The 19650-nt window shown below is 42.3% G+C and overlaps 2 protein-coding genes across 8 annotated transcripts in view; one reads left to right on the forward strand and one right to left on the reverse strand.

The window, feature by feature from the left end:
• LOC131105678 (retinoic acid receptor beta-like) overlaps positions 1-2080 on the forward strand; it is a 15144-nt gene extending 13064 nt beyond the window's left edge. Inside the window, exon 8 of the mRNA XM_058054062.1 lies at positions 39-2080. Coding sequence (XP_057910045.1) covers positions 39-232 — 194 coding nt within the window. The 3' untranslated portion in view covers positions 233-2080. The remainder of the gene's footprint in view (positions 1-38) is intronic.
• On the reverse strand, positions 1226-19354 carry nek10 (NIMA-related kinase 10). 7 transcript variants are annotated; one of them, XM_058054056.1, is made up of 35 exons: positions 19285-19354; positions 18208-18313; positions 18053-18113; positions 17854-17948; positions 17662-17757; positions 16439-16523; positions 16250-16291; positions 16100-16178; positions 15955-16022; positions 15119-15198; positions 14960-15061; positions 13369-13593; positions 13170-13309; positions 11445-11506; positions 11311-11382; positions 11174-11238; positions 10961-11063; positions 10763-10891; positions 9916-10053; positions 9806-9851; positions 9584-9705; positions 8427-8529; positions 8268-8343; positions 8043-8172; positions 7891-7961; positions 6912-7095; positions 6750-6837; positions 6619-6681; positions 5867-5956; positions 5335-5435; positions 5146-5256; positions 3769-3847; positions 3663-3703; positions 3530-3585; positions 1226-2838 (listed from the first exon to the last, which is right to left on the reverse strand). In XM_058054056.1, the coding sequence occupies exons 2-35, from the start codon at positions 18273-18275 to the stop codon at positions 2799-2801; spliced, it is 3111 nt and encodes a 1036-aa protein (XP_057910039.1). In that variant the 5' UTR covers positions 18276-18313; positions 19285-19354; the 3' UTR covers positions 1226-2798. The 7 variants fall into 7 exon arrangements, with proteins under 7 accessions (XP_057910039.1, XP_057910038.1, XP_057910041.1 ...); XM_058054055.1 differs by lacking the exon at positions 19285-19354 and adding an exon at positions 18867-18962 and having other exon boundaries at positions 1226-3456; XM_058054054.1 differs by lacking the exon at positions 19285-19354 and adding an exon at positions 18867-18962 and having other exon boundaries at positions 1227-2838; positions 14960-15046.
• Between the last annotated feature and the right edge of the window lie 296 nt (positions 19355-19650).

The raw sequence follows: 19650 nt of genomic DNA on the forward strand, positions 1-19650 counted from the left end.
CATTTTCAAGAACATGCTCTGTCGTTTTTCCATCGCAGGGGCGGAGCGAGTGGTGACCTTGAAGATGGAGATCCCGGGCGCCATGCCGCCTCTGATAGAGGAGATGCTGGAAGACCTGCAGAACCTGGACAAAGACCAGAACGAACTCTCGGAGAGCCGAGGAGCGCGGTCGTACACGTCGCCTCCTCACTGCTCCTACACCTCCACTTCTTCTTGTCCTGTAAAGATCTAACTACTCTATTTCTAGGAGCTCTGTCCACCTTCGGATGCTTCCAACTGTATTTATATTGCTGAGATATCTCATGGATTTCTTTTACCTCATCAAATAACCATAAGACCCAAGCAGGAGTACAGCGGTGTCCTTCAAAGGGGTGTCCAAACTTTTTCCAGAGAGCCACAAAGATAAGGTGGGGCCACTTTGATGTATTTTGTACATTAAAACTCTCTTAATGTCAATTAATATACTGTATTCTCAACTATGAAAGCAAATGAGTGTAATATCTCAGTGATTCCCATTCATATATATTGGTGGTGGCCCGCCACAAATACATTTCCCGCCACCTGTACCGCCATGCTCATAAACACACAAGGCACCTGGCCTGCCAGAGAATAAGAAGATGGAGTAGGAGGCATCAGTCTCGAATCTGGTCACGGGTCTTATGACTCCCCCTTATGCTCCCCCATCTGAAAGCACGCCAAGCTGCTCCATTTTGTTTGCTACATTAAAAACAATAACAAAGAGAAGCGACTGAAGAAAGTTGCTTTGTATTTCTAAACATATGTTTTGCTTTCTATGTTTTTTCATGCAAATTATGCAAATTTTACCATTACTTTATTACCTCATCCTGCACATTTATCCCTGACTTGCAATGTATGGCTCTTCTTAATGAGCAGTTGCTGGGGTCCGCTCTTTCATTGGCTCAATTTTCAAATGTTATGTTTATAATGGCGGCACGGCGGTCTAGTGGTTAGCGCGCAGCTAGGAGACCAGGGTTCAATTCCACCCTCGGCCATCTCTGTGTGGAGTTTGCATGTTCTCCCCGTGCATGCGTGGGTTTTCTCCGGGTACTCTGGTTTCCTCCCACATTCCAAAAACATGCTAGGTTAATTGGCGACTCCAAATTGTCCATAGGTATGAATGTGAGTGTGAATGGTTGTTTGTCTATATGTGCTCTGTGATAGACAGCTGGGATAGGCTCCAGCACCCCCCGCAACCCTCGTGAGGAAAAAGCGGTAGAAAATGAATGAATGAATGAATTGAATGTTTATAATTTTTTTTAAAAAAATTACATATATTTTTATTTATTGATTTTTTTGTCCGATGGGCCCCACTTTGGACACCCCTGGTCTACATGAACGTACGCCACAGTACTGCTAAGGATCCAATAGTGTACTTATGACGTCACACCACTCAAGTTGCTGATCCCGCTTACACACCCACCCACACACACACACACACACACACACACTAGGACTGCACTGGACGGGAATAGCACCAGCACCTGGCGTGAGGACGGCCATCCACGTCCAATAATGTAACGCTTGTCATAGGATAAACATAAGTAATGTGTAAGCGAGGTTCCTAACTCCCTGCCACGTGGCCTCAAGCACACGTTAGAACACGTGTGTGAAGACGTCACGTGCGCTCGCACTTTTAGGCTAACAAGCACTGCATGTATCATGAAATCTTTGCACTTTGTAACATTTACCCTCATTGAACATGTGCTACACTTGAAGTAGTCGTTCTTATTCATCTTCTTACCGGAAATAATGTTGACCACACACCGCTAGCCGACTCTTCAATGCCTTAACGAGTGTTTACAAGCTGGTAAGTTTACATGAAACTCTAGATTGTTTTGTTTCAAGGTTCGTTGGCTCATGCTACATTGCTGAGTGTCGCAGTACTGTCACCATGACAACCTCTAACAACAATTCAAGCCTCTTCTGTGTATGTTTAATGTGTGATATGTACTTTTTCATTAAAATATTAAACACCGCTGCTGACCCATGCCTGGCTACATTCAATACTTGTGCTTAAACGAAGCATGGGTTTACACTGCCCTCGGCTGGTGGGATTACGGTACTGCACGATAAATTGCAGTGGCGTGGATGATACTGCCCTCTGTTGGTGAGATACGGCGCTGCTGTTTACATTCAGGCTTCAGTGGCAAAACTACGCATGTTGTTGCGTACTTTAATATCCACTGGACAGACATGTTAGAAGCAGAAATCACAAACAATGTATTATAACATCTGATCAAAGTCCATCACAAGCATTCAATATTGTTACTAAAATTTAAGATTTTGCTCAAATCATCACAATAAATATATAATACATTAATTAAAACAGCATTATCTTTGTACAAAGCAGTATTTATATTAGAACTAATTTAGCAGCGTGGGTCTCAGAGTGGCGTTCCCGTTTAAATACGTATTTATTTATGCTCATTTGACGCCCTCTATGGGTGGGTTGCTGTCAAGTGCCTCTTAAATATTTAACTGTCAGGTATGAAAACTGTTCTAAAAATATATATATATTTTGAATGATAATATTAAAAATTCCCTGTCCACCAGTCATGAACCATGTACCTGATATGTTGCACAGTGTATGTATTTGGTAAGTAAGGTAAAAAGAAAGTCTTTACAGTGTTGTATTGTACAGCACCACCACGGTTAAGCATGTACTGGTTGGGGAAAAAAAAGAGCCTACCTTATTAACATGTACACCCAGACATGATATGTATCTATATAAAGATCTGTGAGAATACAATTGGAAGCTGTCACTTTGTCTTTGTGCCTTACGAGTATGAACATGGCCGACTTCTTTTGTCTGCCCCCCTAAAATCACAAAACACAGAAAAATTATTCTGAAAATTTGGTCCAAAAATTGTCAGCCCTGTGCTGTATTGTTCCACAAAATAGAGTGCCCAAAACAAAATTGAGTGTGACTGCTAAATAGCCCGCCATGGGGCCAAAGGAAGTTGCGAGTGGCTGCAATTTGATAAAGGTGAGAAACAGGATGAATTCTATCTGGCGAGGCTGTATACAGGTCGGCACCAACAATTAGTTCCATGCATTTATAATCTTTATAATGATTTCACGTTGTTGTCTGCATGTAAAACTGGAATTATTCTTCATAAAATGTATTTTTTGGGTCATATTTGTCTGTGTCTGGGACAGATAAATTGGATTTCCATGATTTGAGTGTAGCTAATGTTGGCATGTAGGAGAATGCCCTCAATCCAGGAGGTGAGTGTGCCGGCGAGTGTGTTTGTTGCAGTTTGTGAAGTCATTTCCTCTATAAACTTGTTTTGCTTGACTTTCCAGCCCTCGCTTTAGACGTTTACTCGAGTCAAAGCGCCAGTCAGTCTGTGGTTGGGCGCCTTACACAGTCCTGTTGTGTAACGGGTGCCACAGCACCTTTCTCACCCTCACTCTGACGCCTCAATAGCCGCACTGGACGACAAGATGACGGCTCAGGTTTTAGCTCATCAACCAGGAAGTATCGTGTCACCATGGTAACGCTCACCTGCTGTGTGTGGCTTCGTAGTAGCCGCTCTCCTCCAGCAGCTCCTCCACGATCCCCTGATAAGAAACAGGACACGAGTCTCTCTCACACACACAGACACACACACACTGATTAGTAATGATTAGAAATGGACCTGCATCTGCTGGTACGTGACTCCTTCTCTCAGAGTGCCAGCTGTGGGAGGCAGCAGCAGCTTGGGTTACTTGGTGGGATTCTCCTCACACCCCCCGTGTTCTTACCTGAGTCTTCATTGAAATGGAGGTCTCCGGCGAAGGGATGGAAGCCTGAATCCATCTGCTCTGATGACGCCTGGACCAGCTGCATGGAAACACAGCACAGACCTTTGGCCCTTCCACTCCTGTATAGACTAGAGCGTCTCAACCAGGGAGCCACAATTTCCACTGGTCATTAAGCTGCAACACTATTTTACTGAAGTCATTTTAAATTTCTACTTATTTTTATTTAATTCATTTTTTTGCACCTTTCTTTGAAGTATTTATTTATTTATTATTATTTACACATTTATTTTTGTCACATTTTATTTGCATTTTCTATCACTTTTAAGTCATTTTTATTTTTTGTTTATAATTTATGCTGTTATTTAAGTGATTTTAATTATTTTTTATAATTTAATCAAAGTATTTTCTATTTATATTTATTTTATTATTTACACTTTATTGAAGTAATTTAATGTATTTGTCATTTTTACTTTATCATTGACACTTTTGAGGTCATTTTTGTTTTCATTTTATTATTTACACTTTTTCATTCATTTATTTGAATTTATTTGTATTTGTCTTTAGTAATTTAAGTAATTCATCATTTTTATTTAATCATTTTATTATTTACACTGTTATTGAATTATTCATTCATTTTCTACCGCTTATCCTCACAAGGGTCGCGGGGGGTGCTGGAGCCTATCCCAGCTGTCTTCGGGCGAGAGGCAGGGTACACCCTGGACTGGTGGCCAGCCAATCACAGGGCACATATAGACAAACAACCATTCACACTCACATTCATACCTATGGACAGTTTGGAGTCGCCAATTGTTATTGAATTAATCATTTGTATTTTTTTATTTTATTATTTAAACTTTTATTGTGTTCATTTTAGTTTTTATCATTTACACTTTTATTTGAGTCATTTTAATTTATTTTTTCTACACTTGTAATGTATTTTTATACTTTTTTTACACTGTTAATAGTCACTTTTATTCATCCTCAATTTTGTTCAATGCTGTTATTAAGTCTTTTTCATGTAGTTATTTATTACTTCATTTACTAAATGAATTAATTTATTTTCTTTACTTTTGTTTATTGTTTTAAATTGCATCTTTTGAAAGATGAATACATATTATGACATGTCCAAAGTGCATCTCAGAGGAATTTATGAATGCATTTTATCACGTAAATGAGGAAGACCGTGACCAAACTGCATGCATAAAAGTCATGCATAAATTGAAATGAAATATCCAAAAGACCATAAAATCAGAGCTTTCATTTGAAGTCACATATGAGTGGTATATTACATATTTCCATGGAATTTTTGACTTGCTTGCCCACCCGAAGGGGGTCTCTGTAGCGTATATCGTACTGTATATTCTGAAAGGGTCCAACCTTGCTGAGCTCCACTTTTAAGTTCTGCGGGTCGCTCCCAAACTGGAACAAAGACTTCTTGAACCTTTCTACAAGCCGTCTCTTGATGTTGTGGCGAGGAGCGGGTGGAAGCTGAAAGGAGGTCGGCCTGTTAGGTTTCCTGAACCCCCCCACAACCCCCGTGGCCGTGCAAGTCTGCCTTTACTGTACTTGGCTGATGTAGACCACTTTGTGCAGCTGCTCCAGAAGCCTTTGGATGGGATCTTTGATCTGGCGAAGGCCCCTCTGGGAGACGTAGATCCCTGCCGACGCTGAACAGGAACACAGCAGCTCAGGTCATATGCTTATAATCCTCATCCGCATAAGATGACTGTCATTTATATTTCAAACATTTATCCAGCGAGGGCCGCATGCAGAAACATTTACAATGCAACTTTGCCACTCGAATGTTTTGTAAAGCAACACGTGTAGAGTTTTGTATACAGGATACGTACATTTCACTATATATAATCCTGGCAGTACTTTGACTGTTGGCAGTCTCTGCATAGTCCCTTTAATGTTACTATGTAAATAATAATAATAATAATAATGTGCTTTGTCACCTATAACACAACATGATATGTATGCAAATCCACATTGCATAATTTGGGTCAAAATGGCCCCCAAATCCAAAAAGTTTGGGCACCTAGTGGTTCCTAAAAAAAAATGCAAACCCCAATTTGTGGACCCCAATTTGACCTACCTGGTTTTGATTTCATCCTCACTGGAGACAAATCCTCTCTGAGCCTACGTTGAGGTGGTTGAGGTACAACACAGGCAGCACACTTTGACCCTACAATGAGTACAAAGATGCATTTAGAACAGGGGTGCCCAAAGTGCAGCCTACGGGCCATTTGTTGCCATTTTGTCGCTGGCACATTCTAATAAATACAATTGCTTTTTTTCCTGAACGTCCCAGTAAGTCAAACTTTTAACTCATTGAATCCTGCACGGTGGTGAGTGGTTAGCGCGCAGACCTCACAGCTAGGGGACCCGAGTTCAATTCCACCCTCTGCCATCTCTGTGCAGAGTTTGCGTGTTCTGCCCGTACATGCGTGGGTTTTCTCAGAGTACTCCGGTTTCCTCCCACATTCCAAAAACATGCTAGGTTAATTGGTGACTCCAAATTGTCCATAGGTATGAATGTGAGTGTGAATGGTTGTTTGTCTATATGTGCCCTGTGATTGGCTGGCGACCAGTCCAGGGTGTTCCCTGCCTCTCGCCCGAAGACAGCTGGGATAGGCTCCAGCATACGCGTGACCCTTGTGAGGATAAGTGGTAGAAAATGAATGAATGAATGAATGAATCCCAGCCATTTTTCAAAAGCCGTCCCTCGTGGCAGCCATTTTGGATGATTTGGACTGATCAAAGTGGACTTTCCATCCTTTCATTTTGGACACCCCTGATTTCAAAGAATATAAAAAACCCTTTAATTCATCAACTTGGACGACTGACCGTGGGGTTCTCCTCCGGCGTTCCTGGCAATGATCGTCTCCACATCCTCATCAGAGGCTTCATCTGAAAAACATTCAGTCATGGCGTCACCCAGTCTGCGTTAAAGGACGTGTGTAGCGACCGAAAGACACCTAAACTGAGATGTTCTTCAATCTGGTTTGGACTGCAGTTTGCAGGAAAGTAAACAACTGGAAGGTCAGCTGTCATGAAGGTTTCTTTCTGGAAAGCCACACAGTAATGAATTAAAACACTCTTAATAGATCTTCTTAATAGAAGTTCTGTGTTAAGACCACCTGAGGGCAGCTCTTGTGCCTGTCCATGAAGTACCTCTGCGCTCGCTTCCTGTCTCTCTCGGCTCTCCTTTCCAGAACATTCTGGGAGGTGTAGAGACTGTCCATCACCCACATCATCAGGTCCGAGATCCTGGAGCTCACCGCCACAATGTCTGGCCGCTGGTCTGCGTCTGGACTCAAACACCTGATGGGTATGAGGAGGGCGAACATGTTTTTTATATGATTGAATGATAGTTTTTTAAAATAAAAGATGTGTTTAAAATAGTAGTTTAGAAAAGTTCATTTCCACCAAGTAAGATTTCTTACTTATTAGCTGTTCACAGGTCACGACCGTTTTTAACAGTTTTTAACATCATTAGAGTCCTCTAGACATTGAAATAACACCCCTATAGTCACCTTTACCATCATCACATCTTTCAATACGTCTTCTGAATGCCTTATGTTTGTATTTTAGTTCATTTAGTCTGCGATTGGCTGGCAACCAGTCCAGGGTGTAGCCCACGTCTTGTCTGAAGTCAGCTGGGATAGGCTCTAGCATACCCCAGGCACCCTAATGAGGATCGATAGTTCTTTTAGTCATTTTTATGATTGTAAATGCTTAGTTTAGGCCATAAATGCACCCAATTTGTTGCAGGAATGCTGGAGCCTATCCCAGCTGTCTTCCCAGGTGTTAGGCCGGGTACACCCTTGACTGGTCGCCAGCCAATCACAGGGCACATGTAGACAAACAGCCATTCACACTCACATTCATAAATGTGGATGTATGATATTCATTCATTCATTCATTTTCTACCACTTTTTCCTAACGAGGGTCGCGGGGGTGCTGGAGCCTATCCCAGCTGTCTTTGGGCGAGAGGCGGGGTACACCCTTGACTGGTCGCCAGCCAATCACAGGGCACATGTAGACAAACAACCATTCACACTCACATTCATAAATGTGGATGTATGATATATAGATAAGAAATAAGACAGGTGGTACCATGTGATCATGTCCTGCAGCCTGTCTGAGTAACGTCCTTCTTCTAGCGGCTCATAAACTGCTTCAACAATCTACCAACACACACAATAACACAAAGTGCTTTTATCAGTGCCACTCTTCTGTGGCGACGTGTGTGTGTGTGGGGGGTCCACCTTGCTGGCCAATGACAACATGTTAGTGCTGTAGAAGGGCGGCTCTAAAGTGGCCATCTGATAGATGATGCAGCCCAAAGCCCAGATGTCTGCCTTCTCTCCGTACGGCTCGTTCTTCACCACCTCTGGACTGACACACACATGCAAACACACGTTATTTACCTTCTAAGATGGCGCATACTTGAGTTGACCGTGCATCGAGTCAGAAGCAGCTTGTTTCCTCACCATGAGTACAGGATGGTGCCGACCACCGAGGTCAGCTTGCTGTTCTCCTGCTTCTGCTTGGCCAGCCCGAAGTCGGCTGCAGCAGGAGGAAAGACTTTAGTGTTAAACCACTAAAAAAGACCGTGTTTCACTTGAAAAAATAAAAAATAAACATGTTACTGATGGTGACTTTGTCCTTCTCGCCCAGCATGATGTTGTTGGGTGTCAGGTCACGGTGGACAATCCGTTTCTCCTTGTGAAGATACCTCAGCGCCAAGCACATCTGCAGCAGGACATAACACTAACTGGACGCTTCATTAGGGACCACTCTGACAGTGTCAAGCACGTTCAGTGCTTCCCATGCATTCATTTATTTGTGGCAGCCCGCCATGAATACATCTGGACCGCCACAGATACATTTGGCTCCATATTTTTAGATTAGATTTTAGATTAGATTCAACTTTATTGTTATTGCTCATGTCACCGGTACAGGGCAACAAAATGCAGTTAGCATCCAACCAGAAGTGCAATTTTATAAGTACCTTAGTAGTAAGTAAATGCCGAAAAAATGGACAGATCTATGTAAAAAACTATAACAGGCTATGACTATAATACAGTGAGGATATGTACAGGGATATAAATGACTACAATATGGCTATTGTAGATTATACAGATTATAAACAGTATGGATGTGACAATATATAATAACAGTAATATATACAGTATTGCAATGGAGTGACTATAGTATGTATAGTATGGCTATTTCAGATTATATAAATTATAAACAGTATGATCTATGAATGCAACAAGATATTACAGTAATATGTACAATAGTGCAATGAAGTAGTGCAATGAAGTTATGGGGGGGAGCATAGATCAGCGGGGGGATGTAAGTAGTGGAAGGGGTGGGCAGTGGGGGGCAGAGTTCAACAAGTTTACCCTCATGAACACATTATAATGGGACCGTCTGGGGTGTCTCGGGTCACAAGTATGCTGGAGCCTATCCCAGCTGACTTCGGGTGAGAGGCGGTTTACACCCTGGGCTGGTGGGCGTGAACACGTGTGAATGTATTCAAATTTTTCCCTCAATGCATAATCTTTGCAAAGCGACAGGAAGGCGTGCCTTTTCACTTCCTGGTTGCTGTGCAGGGTGTATTGCAATGGAAGAGATGCTTATGACATGCACTTCTGACACCTTGTGGTCGTTTTTTCCGCTTAAAACTGCACCAGATATGCTCTCTTCTGTTGCAGAATTGTCACCTCTTTGTGCCTCTTGTAAAAGACGCATAAATACATCTTTGGTAGCGAATGAGTTAATTCAGGTGGTGTGTTGATACCTGGATGAAGATGTTCCAAATTTGGTCCTCTGTGAACTGCTCCTGCTTCTCTTTCAGGGAGTTGCAACGCTCCAACAGAGGAACCCCCTCAATCAGCTCCATCACGATGTACAGCTTGTCATCTAGGTGTCAAAAGTAGCAAATGGGAGTCATGTCTGACGATTTATAGCCACTTTCCGGAGCGTCATCACAGCCTTTTTCACATCAGAAGACAAGCCTCACCTTCGAGGAAGGTCTTGTAGTACTTGACAACATTTGGGTGGGCCATCTGCAAAGGACAGGAAGTAAGTCCCACAAGTGTACATTATTTCGATCAAAGCCTTGCATCTCACCTGTTCTTTAATGATGGCCAGCTCCGAGATGATCTTCTCCACATTGCTGTCTCTGGACTTCTTGTCTTTGCCGAAAGCTGGGTTGTGGAGGTTGATCTCCTTGAGTGCCAGAAGATTTTGACCGCTCTGCTTCCGTACCTGAAAAAACATATTGTGCAGGTTGACTGTTGATATTTTTTTAAAAAGGTTGAAGACACACCTTTTTAATCAGGCTTTTAACTAATATTTTTAAACTTTTCTTATGTTTTTATCTTTTTAGTCCTATTTTATGCTCTTAGTCTTCAGATTTTAACTCCAGTGTTATGTTTTTATCTTTTCAGTCCTATTTTATGCTCTTAGTCTTCAGATTTTAACTCCAGTGTTTCCTCAAGGGGGGTCCTCCACACTGGGGGCTGTGTCGGGTCTGCTGAGGGGGTGCCATCCTTGGGTCCCTTCGACCCGGCCGGCAGGGGGTTCCTCCCTTTAATGTGGGGGTCCGCCCGTCTGTCGGAGTCGGGGGGCCCGGGTGCTGGTCCCCCGATGGCATGGCCTGCGGCTTCTCCCAGTGTGGACGGCCCCAAAGGTGGCGTTTCCTTGATCCTCAGTGCCATGCCATGTCTCCCTACTGTGTGTGATTGTGTGATTGTGTGTGGGTGGGTGTGTGTGTGTGTCTAGTATGGAGGGTGGGAAGGAGGGGCTTTCTTTTGTTTCTTTGTTTTTTTTTCTTTTAATTGTGGTAATTGTTTTAATTCTGTAAAGCACTTTGTGTTGCATGTCTTTGCAGGAAAAGTGCTATACAAATAAAGTTGATTTGATTTGATTAGGTGTTGTGAGCCCAAGTGGTGATGCTACAAAGGTACTTTTGTACCTTGAAGACACTTCCGAAGGCACCGGTGCCGAGATGGTCCAGTATGGCGTAACTGTGGATGACCTTGAGTGCAGGTCTGTTCTGGTCCATGGCTGTGATGCTCTCTCTCAGGCTCTCCAGCTCATCCTCCTGTCATACCGACACATAAACCTCAATACAGTACGTGGATAAATGCGGAAGTGTTTGTTGTTTTCTCACAGAATATTGAGAAAGTTTGATTTGAAGACCCTCGTAGGCCTGGAGGTCCCGCACATAATGACCCACGTCTATAAAAACCTCAAAAAGGTCAGTAGGAAAGAGCCTGGAATGAGAAAGAAAGTATAAAAGCACAGAAAAGCTTAAATACATGTACTTAAAAAGGACCAGTCCTGTAGGTCTCTGTTTTACAGCACCATAAGGATTTAACAGCACCTCTTAAAATGATGTCTGTTCCTCTCTACGCTGAAGAGAAAGCGTAGGGCCCGGAATGTGTAGCACTGCCAACACATTGACTACCCTTACTGCATGTCTACTTTCAATTCATAGTGTGCATACAAGTAGAGCTGTACCTGTAAAGACGACACCTTTGGACCACCGCTTTGTGGTAAAATCAGTTTTGCCAAGATATAGATTCCATTTTCCTGAAGGGAGATTGTAACATTGACTTAAAGAGTTTTGTTTCAGACTATTGTTATATGCTGACCTGCACAATGTGATGAGCACACCAGTCATCCAGGCTGAGCTCAGTCAGAGCTGTGCAGCAGGCTGTAAAAATACAACAATGGTGTTTACATTCGATTGCCCCCTGGTGGTCGTTATGGTTGAGTGCTGGACGAGCTATGAGGGCAGATACAAGGGGTGCAAGAACAATACTAAGACCACGGTGGACTAGTTCAAAATCTCTAAATCTGACTCTGGACTTTTTTGGTTCAGAAATGCCCCCCCCCCAAACTAACGGCCTACAGGGAGCAGTGAATTCCATTCCACCAACAGTTGCTGACAGGAAAGTGGGGGTGAATTCTGCCATTTTATCATCTAGTCTAATTGGTAACAGAGCCTCAGGCTGGCTGGATGTTCCATGAACGCATCATGGCAGCGATGTGTCTCTTTTCTGCATTTGACAAAGTTGCACCCCCTTGCATAAAATGGGCCCCTTCTTGGGTCATTGAATCCTACATGTGTTCTGCATGTAGGGAGGGCCGACCCTGACTGTGTCAACTTGCCCCATCTGCGTTGTGTCTGCAGCGGCATGTTCCCTGGCCGGCTCGGGAGCGTACATTACCGTATTTACCGAGCCAAGGCACAGCAGTAAAGAAATAACGGCTGTCAATTAGCACATTATTGATCGACCTGCATTATTTATTTTTGTTATATTAGTATTAGTAATTCATACCTTCTTTACAATTTTTTTTATTTACTTTGGGGGTTTTTAGTATCATATAGTTTTTGAATGCGCCGCAAGCCAATAAAAACGAGCTGCATGCTAAATATTTTGTCATTTTTTTAAAAACTCTACAAAGACAACATTCTGTATGCCAGCTTTGTATTATATAGGTAACAAAGCATATCATTCCTCTTATTATTAAATGTTAGTCAGTTGTGGCATAAACTTTTTTTCTTTTGACAGTGTCCCTAAAACTTCTTGTAATGTTCTGATGCGGGCCGGTTTTTTACATTTTTTTCAGTATACCTGTGCCGTGGGCCAATAAAAATGAGCTGCCGACCACAAATGGCCGGCGAGCCACACTTTGGTCACCGGTGGTTAAGGGTTATCCATCCATCAATTTTCTATGCAGCTTATCCCCATTTGGGTCGCGGGTATGCCGGAGCCTATCCCAGCTGTTTTCGGACGAGAGGCGGGGTACACCCTGGACTGGTCGCCAGCCAATCACAGGGCACATATAGACCAACAACCACTCACATTCACACTATGGACAGTTTGGAGTCGCCAATTAACCTAGCATGTTTTTGGAATGTGGGAGGAAACCGGAAAACCTGCAGAAAACCCACACAAGCAAGGGGAGAACTTGCAAACTCCACATCTCCCAAGCTGAGAAACGAACCCAGATCTTCCCGATCTCTTCACTGCATGGCCAACATGCTTACCATTCGGTCCTGGGTTGGCAAAATCTGAATGCCTTACTCCTAACTGGGATGCTTGTCTCTCAGAGTTTCCATAATGATGCTTATTTGTGTTATTCATAGACTGTCCAAAATGATAGCTGCAGTCCATCATGTTATGTATCCTGATTGTCAGGAAATAACATGTTTACATTCTTGGCTACTGATAAGACTCCTCTTGGGAGAGATGTTTCTTCTTTCTCTGGCAAGCTCAAGCAACGAATCAGCATCTTACTTAATGCAGCGTGACCTCTGGCCTTGAAGAAAATGTCTCCTTGTGTGGGTGTGTGGTTGTGTATGGTGTGACCTGACTGCAGGGCCACGACGTCGTTGACCTCCTCAAGGGGGCTGAGCTCCTCTCTTGCTGATTCTCTGTGGATGCGGCCAGCGGCGTTGGCGCTTGACAGCTTCTCGATGGACAAGCGGTCACAGTCAAATCGTCTGTGGCTGTACAAGTGAGAGTATGAAGTCCACAGGAGTCCAAGTCCAAGATATGGTGGCTTTACCTGCTGAGCAGCCGGAGCAGAGGCTGCACGCCCCCCCAGCTGCGCATCTCGGTCCTGGTGTCGGAGTCCTGGCAGAGCTGCACCAGGATCCAGGCCACACTCCATAACAGCTTGAGGTGCTGAGTGTGCAGCAGGCTGAGCAGCACCGGCAGCCCCTCCAGCTCTCTCAGCTCATCTCTGACGTGCTGCACGGGGGAGAGACGCCTCAGTAGCTCTGCAGCCATCCTGGAAGAGACAACAACACATTCTCACTTCACAAATGAGCATTATTATCTTCATCAAGGAAGAAACTCTTGCACTGGGGACAACCAGTGCTGTAATGTTGAATGTCGCACCTAATGTTGTGTCTACATCCAAAGTGTGGCCCACAACACATTCTAAAAATATAAAGGAAACTTAAAAAAATAACAGCAAAACTTGCAGTAAATTTTCACACAAAAGAGCAAAATATTAAGAAAGACAGTTGTAATCTAAAGAGAAAAAGTATAATTTCCTGAGAATACTGCTGTAATATTATTAGATTAGATTAGATTAGATTCAACTTTATTGTTATTGCTCATGTCACTGGTACAGGGCAACAAAATGCAGTTAGCATCCAACCAGAAGTGCAATTTTATAAGTACCTTAGTAGTAAGTAATTGTAGAAAAATGGACAGATCTATGTACAAACTACAACAGGCTATGACTATAATACAGTGAGGATATGTAGAGGGATATAAATGACTATAATACGGCTATTGCATATTTTCAGATTATAAACAGTATGCACAGTATGGATGTGACAATATATAATAACAGTAATATGTACAGTTATGAGGAAAAATAGCATCATTTTAGTAGTATAAATTTAAAATATGAAAGAAACACTTTATTTATTTAAAGCCGTAATATTATGACAAACAACAAAACAACAAATAATGTTGACTGAAAAATTAGGTTGCGGAAAAAGTTATAATGTTACGAGAATAAAGTCAAAATATTTTCGGAGAAAAAAAGAAGCAAGTTCTAATATTCAAAAAAAAAAAAAAAACAACAAATAATTAAAATAGAAAAAAAAGCCTGGAATTTTACCAGAATAAAGCTAAAACATTAAGAGAGAAATGAAAAATTAAAATTAAATATTTTACAATAAAGGAAAAATAAAATAATTTTAGTAGCATAAAGTTGAAATATTAAAGAAAAGATAAGTTGCTTTGTAAAAGTTGTACAATTACAAGAAACAAACTTGTAGTTATAATATTGGAATAAAGTATATATTATGGGAATACATTTGTATTATTTTAGATATTTTTAGACATTTTAAGATTTTAGGGAAAATTAAGTTTTCAAAACAGCAAAAATGAGAAAAAAGAGCAAGTTCATACTAATATAACAATAATACACTTTCATCACAAAGCTGAGATGCAATTTATTATTGGAATATGTATGTAACATGTTAGCATATCCCCATGTGTTTGTGACAAAATATTAAAGTGGCCCTTGCATCCTTTCATTTTTCACGATGTGACCCCTGGAAAAAGTTTCGACATTCCAGCTTTAAAGAAGAGTGATGCTAAATGTTATCAGTGGATCACTGAGCTATCATACTAACCTCTTGGACAGCAGGTCATATTCCTGCAGGATCACAAGAAGGTTCTCAGCGATCGCCAGTGCCCCGATCTCATCCCTGCACTGTGGACTGCGGGAACGTAAACTGTGCACGTTTACAACAAAATATATTTCATACAGAAGTGAGATTTTTAGTGTGCACCTCTCAGCCAAGGTGGTGAGTGTCATGAGGGCTCCAAGCAGCACGCTACTATCAGTTGTGGACAGCAGCTTCACCAGCGTCTATACAAGCAGATAGTAAGTTATTAGAACATGGTTTCCCTGTCGAAACTCAGAAATGTACAGGTGAATGCACAGGTACCTTCTGCCATCTAGTGGAAGAGTTTTTGTTATTTGGAGCGAATAAATAATCAGAGGATTGACCATAGGTCAAGGTAGGAACATAGCTCAACCGTAAATCAAGAGCTTTGCCTTCTGGCTCAACTGTACAGCCGTGCTGATTTGCCCGTGGAACTCACACTCCATCCATCCCTCACTCTTGAACCAGATCCCGAGTTACTTGAACTCCTCTACTTGGGGCAAGACCTCACTCCCAACCCGAAGCACACTTTTCTGATTGAGAACCTCAGATTTGGAGATCCTGAGTCTCATCCCAGAAATGTAACACAGAGCTGCAAACTGCTCCAGTAAACGCTAAAGATCACAGTCTGATGAGACCATCAGGACCAGAAGAACTGCAAACAGATATGAGATCCTAAGGCCCCATTCGTAAGGAATTGGTCATGTGCTACTCAATACACTTAAACATGAATGTTTTTCTTTGAATTCAATGCTAATAAAAGCATGTGAAGGTCAAATGAGTACACTTCAGTGCTCCTTTTCTGTTTTTCTTCAAACCTTCAAAGACTGTTCACAACTGAATATTCTGACAAGACAAATGCAAGATCCTTGTGGTATGAAGGGGTTAAAGGTCCTTCTCTGAACCTGCTACACATTGCTAGTTTGGACACGATGCCCTCACTGCATAGTGTCTCTTACCATGTGAGCGCCGCTCTCAATGACCCAGACCCTTTGGTTCTCAGTAGCTGATAGCTTCTGGAACGTGTCTGTAGAGCAATCAGCAAAGCCGTGATAAAGCAAGACATACTGTATTTGTTGTGACATATTTATGGGTGTGACTCACAGGTCATGGCGACCAGCGACTGTGCGGCCAGCACTTGTTCGCCACATGCTAAATACATGTCAGCCGCACAGCTCATGTACTGACAGAAAAGCACAGCAGACAGGAAGATGACAAGGGAATGAGTCATGAAGAATTAAAAAGAATATTTACCTTGGCAAGGGAACTGACACCTTGGAGACAATGGAGCATTTTCTGAAAGAAGAAATTAGACTTTGAGAGATGGCACAGGTACACCTGAGACATGTTGATACTGACAGCTGTTTCTAATTTGACAAGGCTCTTATAGACCCAGAAGTGTTGGGTGTTTGCTCATCAATGTGGCCATCTATCAAGTGGCACCTGATGCTGAGGGTCTCTGATCAGCAATCGAAGGCAAAGCAGAACTCTGAGGACCGACTCAGGCGGCGCTATGTCAATCCATTCACTGCACAGATCGAGAGTAACTCAAGAATGCAACATAGACACAAACATGAACTCAGATGCTTTAAAGGACACCTATGATACTTTATCCACTTTTCCGACCTACGTATAACTGTAGTGAGAATGTTGTATTCTCATGTTAAACAATGCCAAAGTTTCAGATAATTAGGTTTGCTCATTTGAAAGTGAGCCCTGAAAGAAGTTTGGGGTGGCTCAAAACACTCAGTTTCAGAGGGCGTTACAAAACTGTTCCTTTGTGATGTCACAGAGGAGCAGGCTTCCTTATGGGCGTGGCTGTAAGTGTATCTGCCCTCCCCCAAGCTCTGCTTCTGTGTTTACGTTGCTAGCAATGGCTCGTAAAGGTGTTTCAATGGGTGTAAGGGAAAGCCATATTTGTTTACAATCCCTAAAGAAGCCACCATCAGGCACAAGTGGTTGGAGTTCCTGATTCCCTACCAGCAAAAGAAATTTATTTTAATATGCCAACGGCATTTCACACTGGACTGTTTGGTGAACATGGGTCACTATGCAGCTGGACTAGCTGACAAACTGCTGCTGAAGCCTGACGCCTTTTCAATGTTCCTTCTTCATGTGGAAGAGTCAAAAGATACCAATGTCATGTATTTGTGATCGAGGATGAACAAATCTATTTTCGGCAGACCAAATGCATTCGTGGCCAGCTGCCACAAAAAAATAAATATACAGGAAACACTGCTGCTGTGTGCAGTGAATCTACACAATATAAGAATTTCTGTTTCTGTGAATTGAACTACTAAAATAAATTCACTTTTCAAACATATTGTGCAGCACCAGGAACAAAAATGACTACCCTTGTCTTATTTTCATGAAATTGAGGACATTTTAATTGACTTCCTCAAGAAAGTCCATCAAATGTTCCATCAAGAAGGCCTTTTGTTCAAGGGGCCTCTTTTAAATCAACGTATCATCCACATAACAATGGCAAGAAATTTAATTTAAGACAAAGCTCTGTGTTATTATTGGTTATAAATATCAACACTTTCTTGTTACATTTTGCCTTTTTTCTCTATTTTCCATGTTTGCTTATTTTGGGGGTTCATTTTATTACTGCAATGTAAAATAACTGGCTGAAAGTTGGACACCCATATTTTGCGAACTTTCACCTGCAGAGGCGGTTCTTCACCAGAGAGGCGAGGACGTCAGAGAAGAGTTTATGAAGCGGGTGACTGCTAAAACATCTCTCCTCTCTGTATGTCATGCTGAAACATAGACATTGGCTTTATTATTTTCTATGCCAAGAACAATGGAATTAAAATGACATGTTGTGACTTTGTGGACTATCCTGTTAAGAGTACCTGAATCTTTCCAGCTCGAAGGCCTCACTGCAGCTGTCTCTTGGAGGGTGCGGGCTGTGGAATCTGCTGCTTCCTGCTTTACTGTGACTCGAAACCTGTAACACACATTGACTCCCATATTATTGTGACACAAACACACACATGAGGAAACATGAGCCGTTTTGTATCTTCATCAAGAAACAAGTTTGCTATTGTTCACCTCTTGTTTGGGGCTGCTTTTGGCGAGGAGGGCCCGGAGCCGCCTGAGGTCACATGATGGCCTAGAAAAAAGGTTTTTATTGTGACAGTGTCACGATAAATTAATTTTAAATAATGTGGGACACTATTAAACGAGTCCATGAGGTGTCTGCTTACTCTGTGTGGATTCCTGTGGGTTTGCTGGGTTGTCTCTCTTGTCTGACTTTTTTGACTTGCTTGGACATTTTCCAACTTTTGCTGCCATGAGTCACCTGTGGATCAGCTGGAGACACATTGAATCATTTGCTTCATCAACAGAGGTAAAACAAATACATATACGTACATCGAGCTAGCTTTTTGTTTGTTGTGTTTGGCTAGACGCAAACTAAACTAGCCAGTTGGTTAAGTTTGGAAGACCATTGTGCTTTATCTACAGAAGTAAATAATCCACACTTGTACAACTAGCGAGCTTTTTATTCGTCGTGTTTGGCTATACAAACTAAGCTAGCCAGTTTGGCTGGACGAAAAACAAGCCAGCTAGCTTACCCTTCATCCATGATCACAACGTTTGTCTAACAAAAATGTTAACTTCACAAAAGTTCCTGAAGATATCAATTGTGCCACGTCGTTTAAGGTCTGGACGAAGAAGACGAGATGTCATGAGAAATAAAACGACGCAGGAGAACGACTAGTGTTGGTTGCCATGGACACAAGTGACGCTGCTCGCGCTCAGTCATATTTGCTGATTGCATGCGGCACATCGATAGTTTTAAATAAAAAGTGACGTATTAAAGATGGAAAATGTGAGTGTAGGCTATTCCTAACAATAGCCTTACCTAATGGCATGCAACAATGGGCGATTATAATAATTTAATTTAAAGGTTTTTAAAACAGAGCGCTCCACTTTTCGAAAAAATATTCTTCCTTTGATGAACTGTCGTGAGACTTCAAAGAGTCTGAAAAGATTCAGGTGCTCTCGCGAGATTTTCCGGTTTTGCTATTCACAAAGCAACTGCGGCGGGTTTTTAGCGTAACTACGCCGAAGTCGGAGCTGCGCTGCGTGGCTTATAGTGCGTAACTCGCGCAAACGCGCTCAGACGGGGAATGTCGGCTGGTGAATGATCGGCTATCGAGGCGGCAGGGAGCGACAACGTTATGGGTGAGCCTGCTACTTCTCAGCTACATTGTTCACACATACACACACACACACAGCTTGCAAACAGCGGTAGGTGTCTGTCGTCACAATTGCTATACCATCTGAACCAAGGAGCTTTTTGCCGTTTTTTAGCGTGTAGAGTCGTCTGAGCAACCAACGCCCAGTCAGTCGTCCGCCTCCACTTTGGTATGCTAGCTAGCTTTAGCCTTCTCTTTGGTAGCAGTAACGGGAGTGTCATTTCCTGTCGCTAGCCCGTCGGCAAACTGCTAAAATCAAACTTTTATAGTCATCACATTCTACTATACTACCACTAGCGTATGTGATTGTGGTTATCTTTAACGTTATTTCAAGCTTTTGTGGCAAAAACTAGTCACACTACCGTGATTTACTGGCCGTTTAAGTGCTCTTTTTTAGGTTAAACAGCGCTCGATAATTGTTACTGGATTGTACGGACGGTGGAACAA

The sequence above is a fragment of the Doryrhamphus excisus genome, chromosome 17, assembly GCF_030265055.1.
Source record: "Doryrhamphus excisus isolate RoL2022-K1 chromosome 17, RoL_Dexc_1.0, whole genome shotgun sequence".
Classification (NCBI taxonomy): Eukaryota; Metazoa; Chordata; class Actinopteri; order Syngnathiformes; family Syngnathidae; genus Doryrhamphus; species Doryrhamphus excisus.

Excerpts from the sequence above, each read along its gene's own strand:
- nek10 (XM_058054052.1), bottom strand. Across the intron at positions 8,530-9,583 it reads TTTGGAACATCTTCATCCAG|ATGTGCTTGGCGCTGAGGTA; the intron begins GTATCAACACAC and ends GTCCTGCTGCAG. Across the intron at positions 3,586-3,662 it reads TCACGTACCAGCAGATGCAG|GGGATCGTGGAGGAGCTGCT; the intron begins GTCCATTTCTAA and ends GTTTCTTATCAG.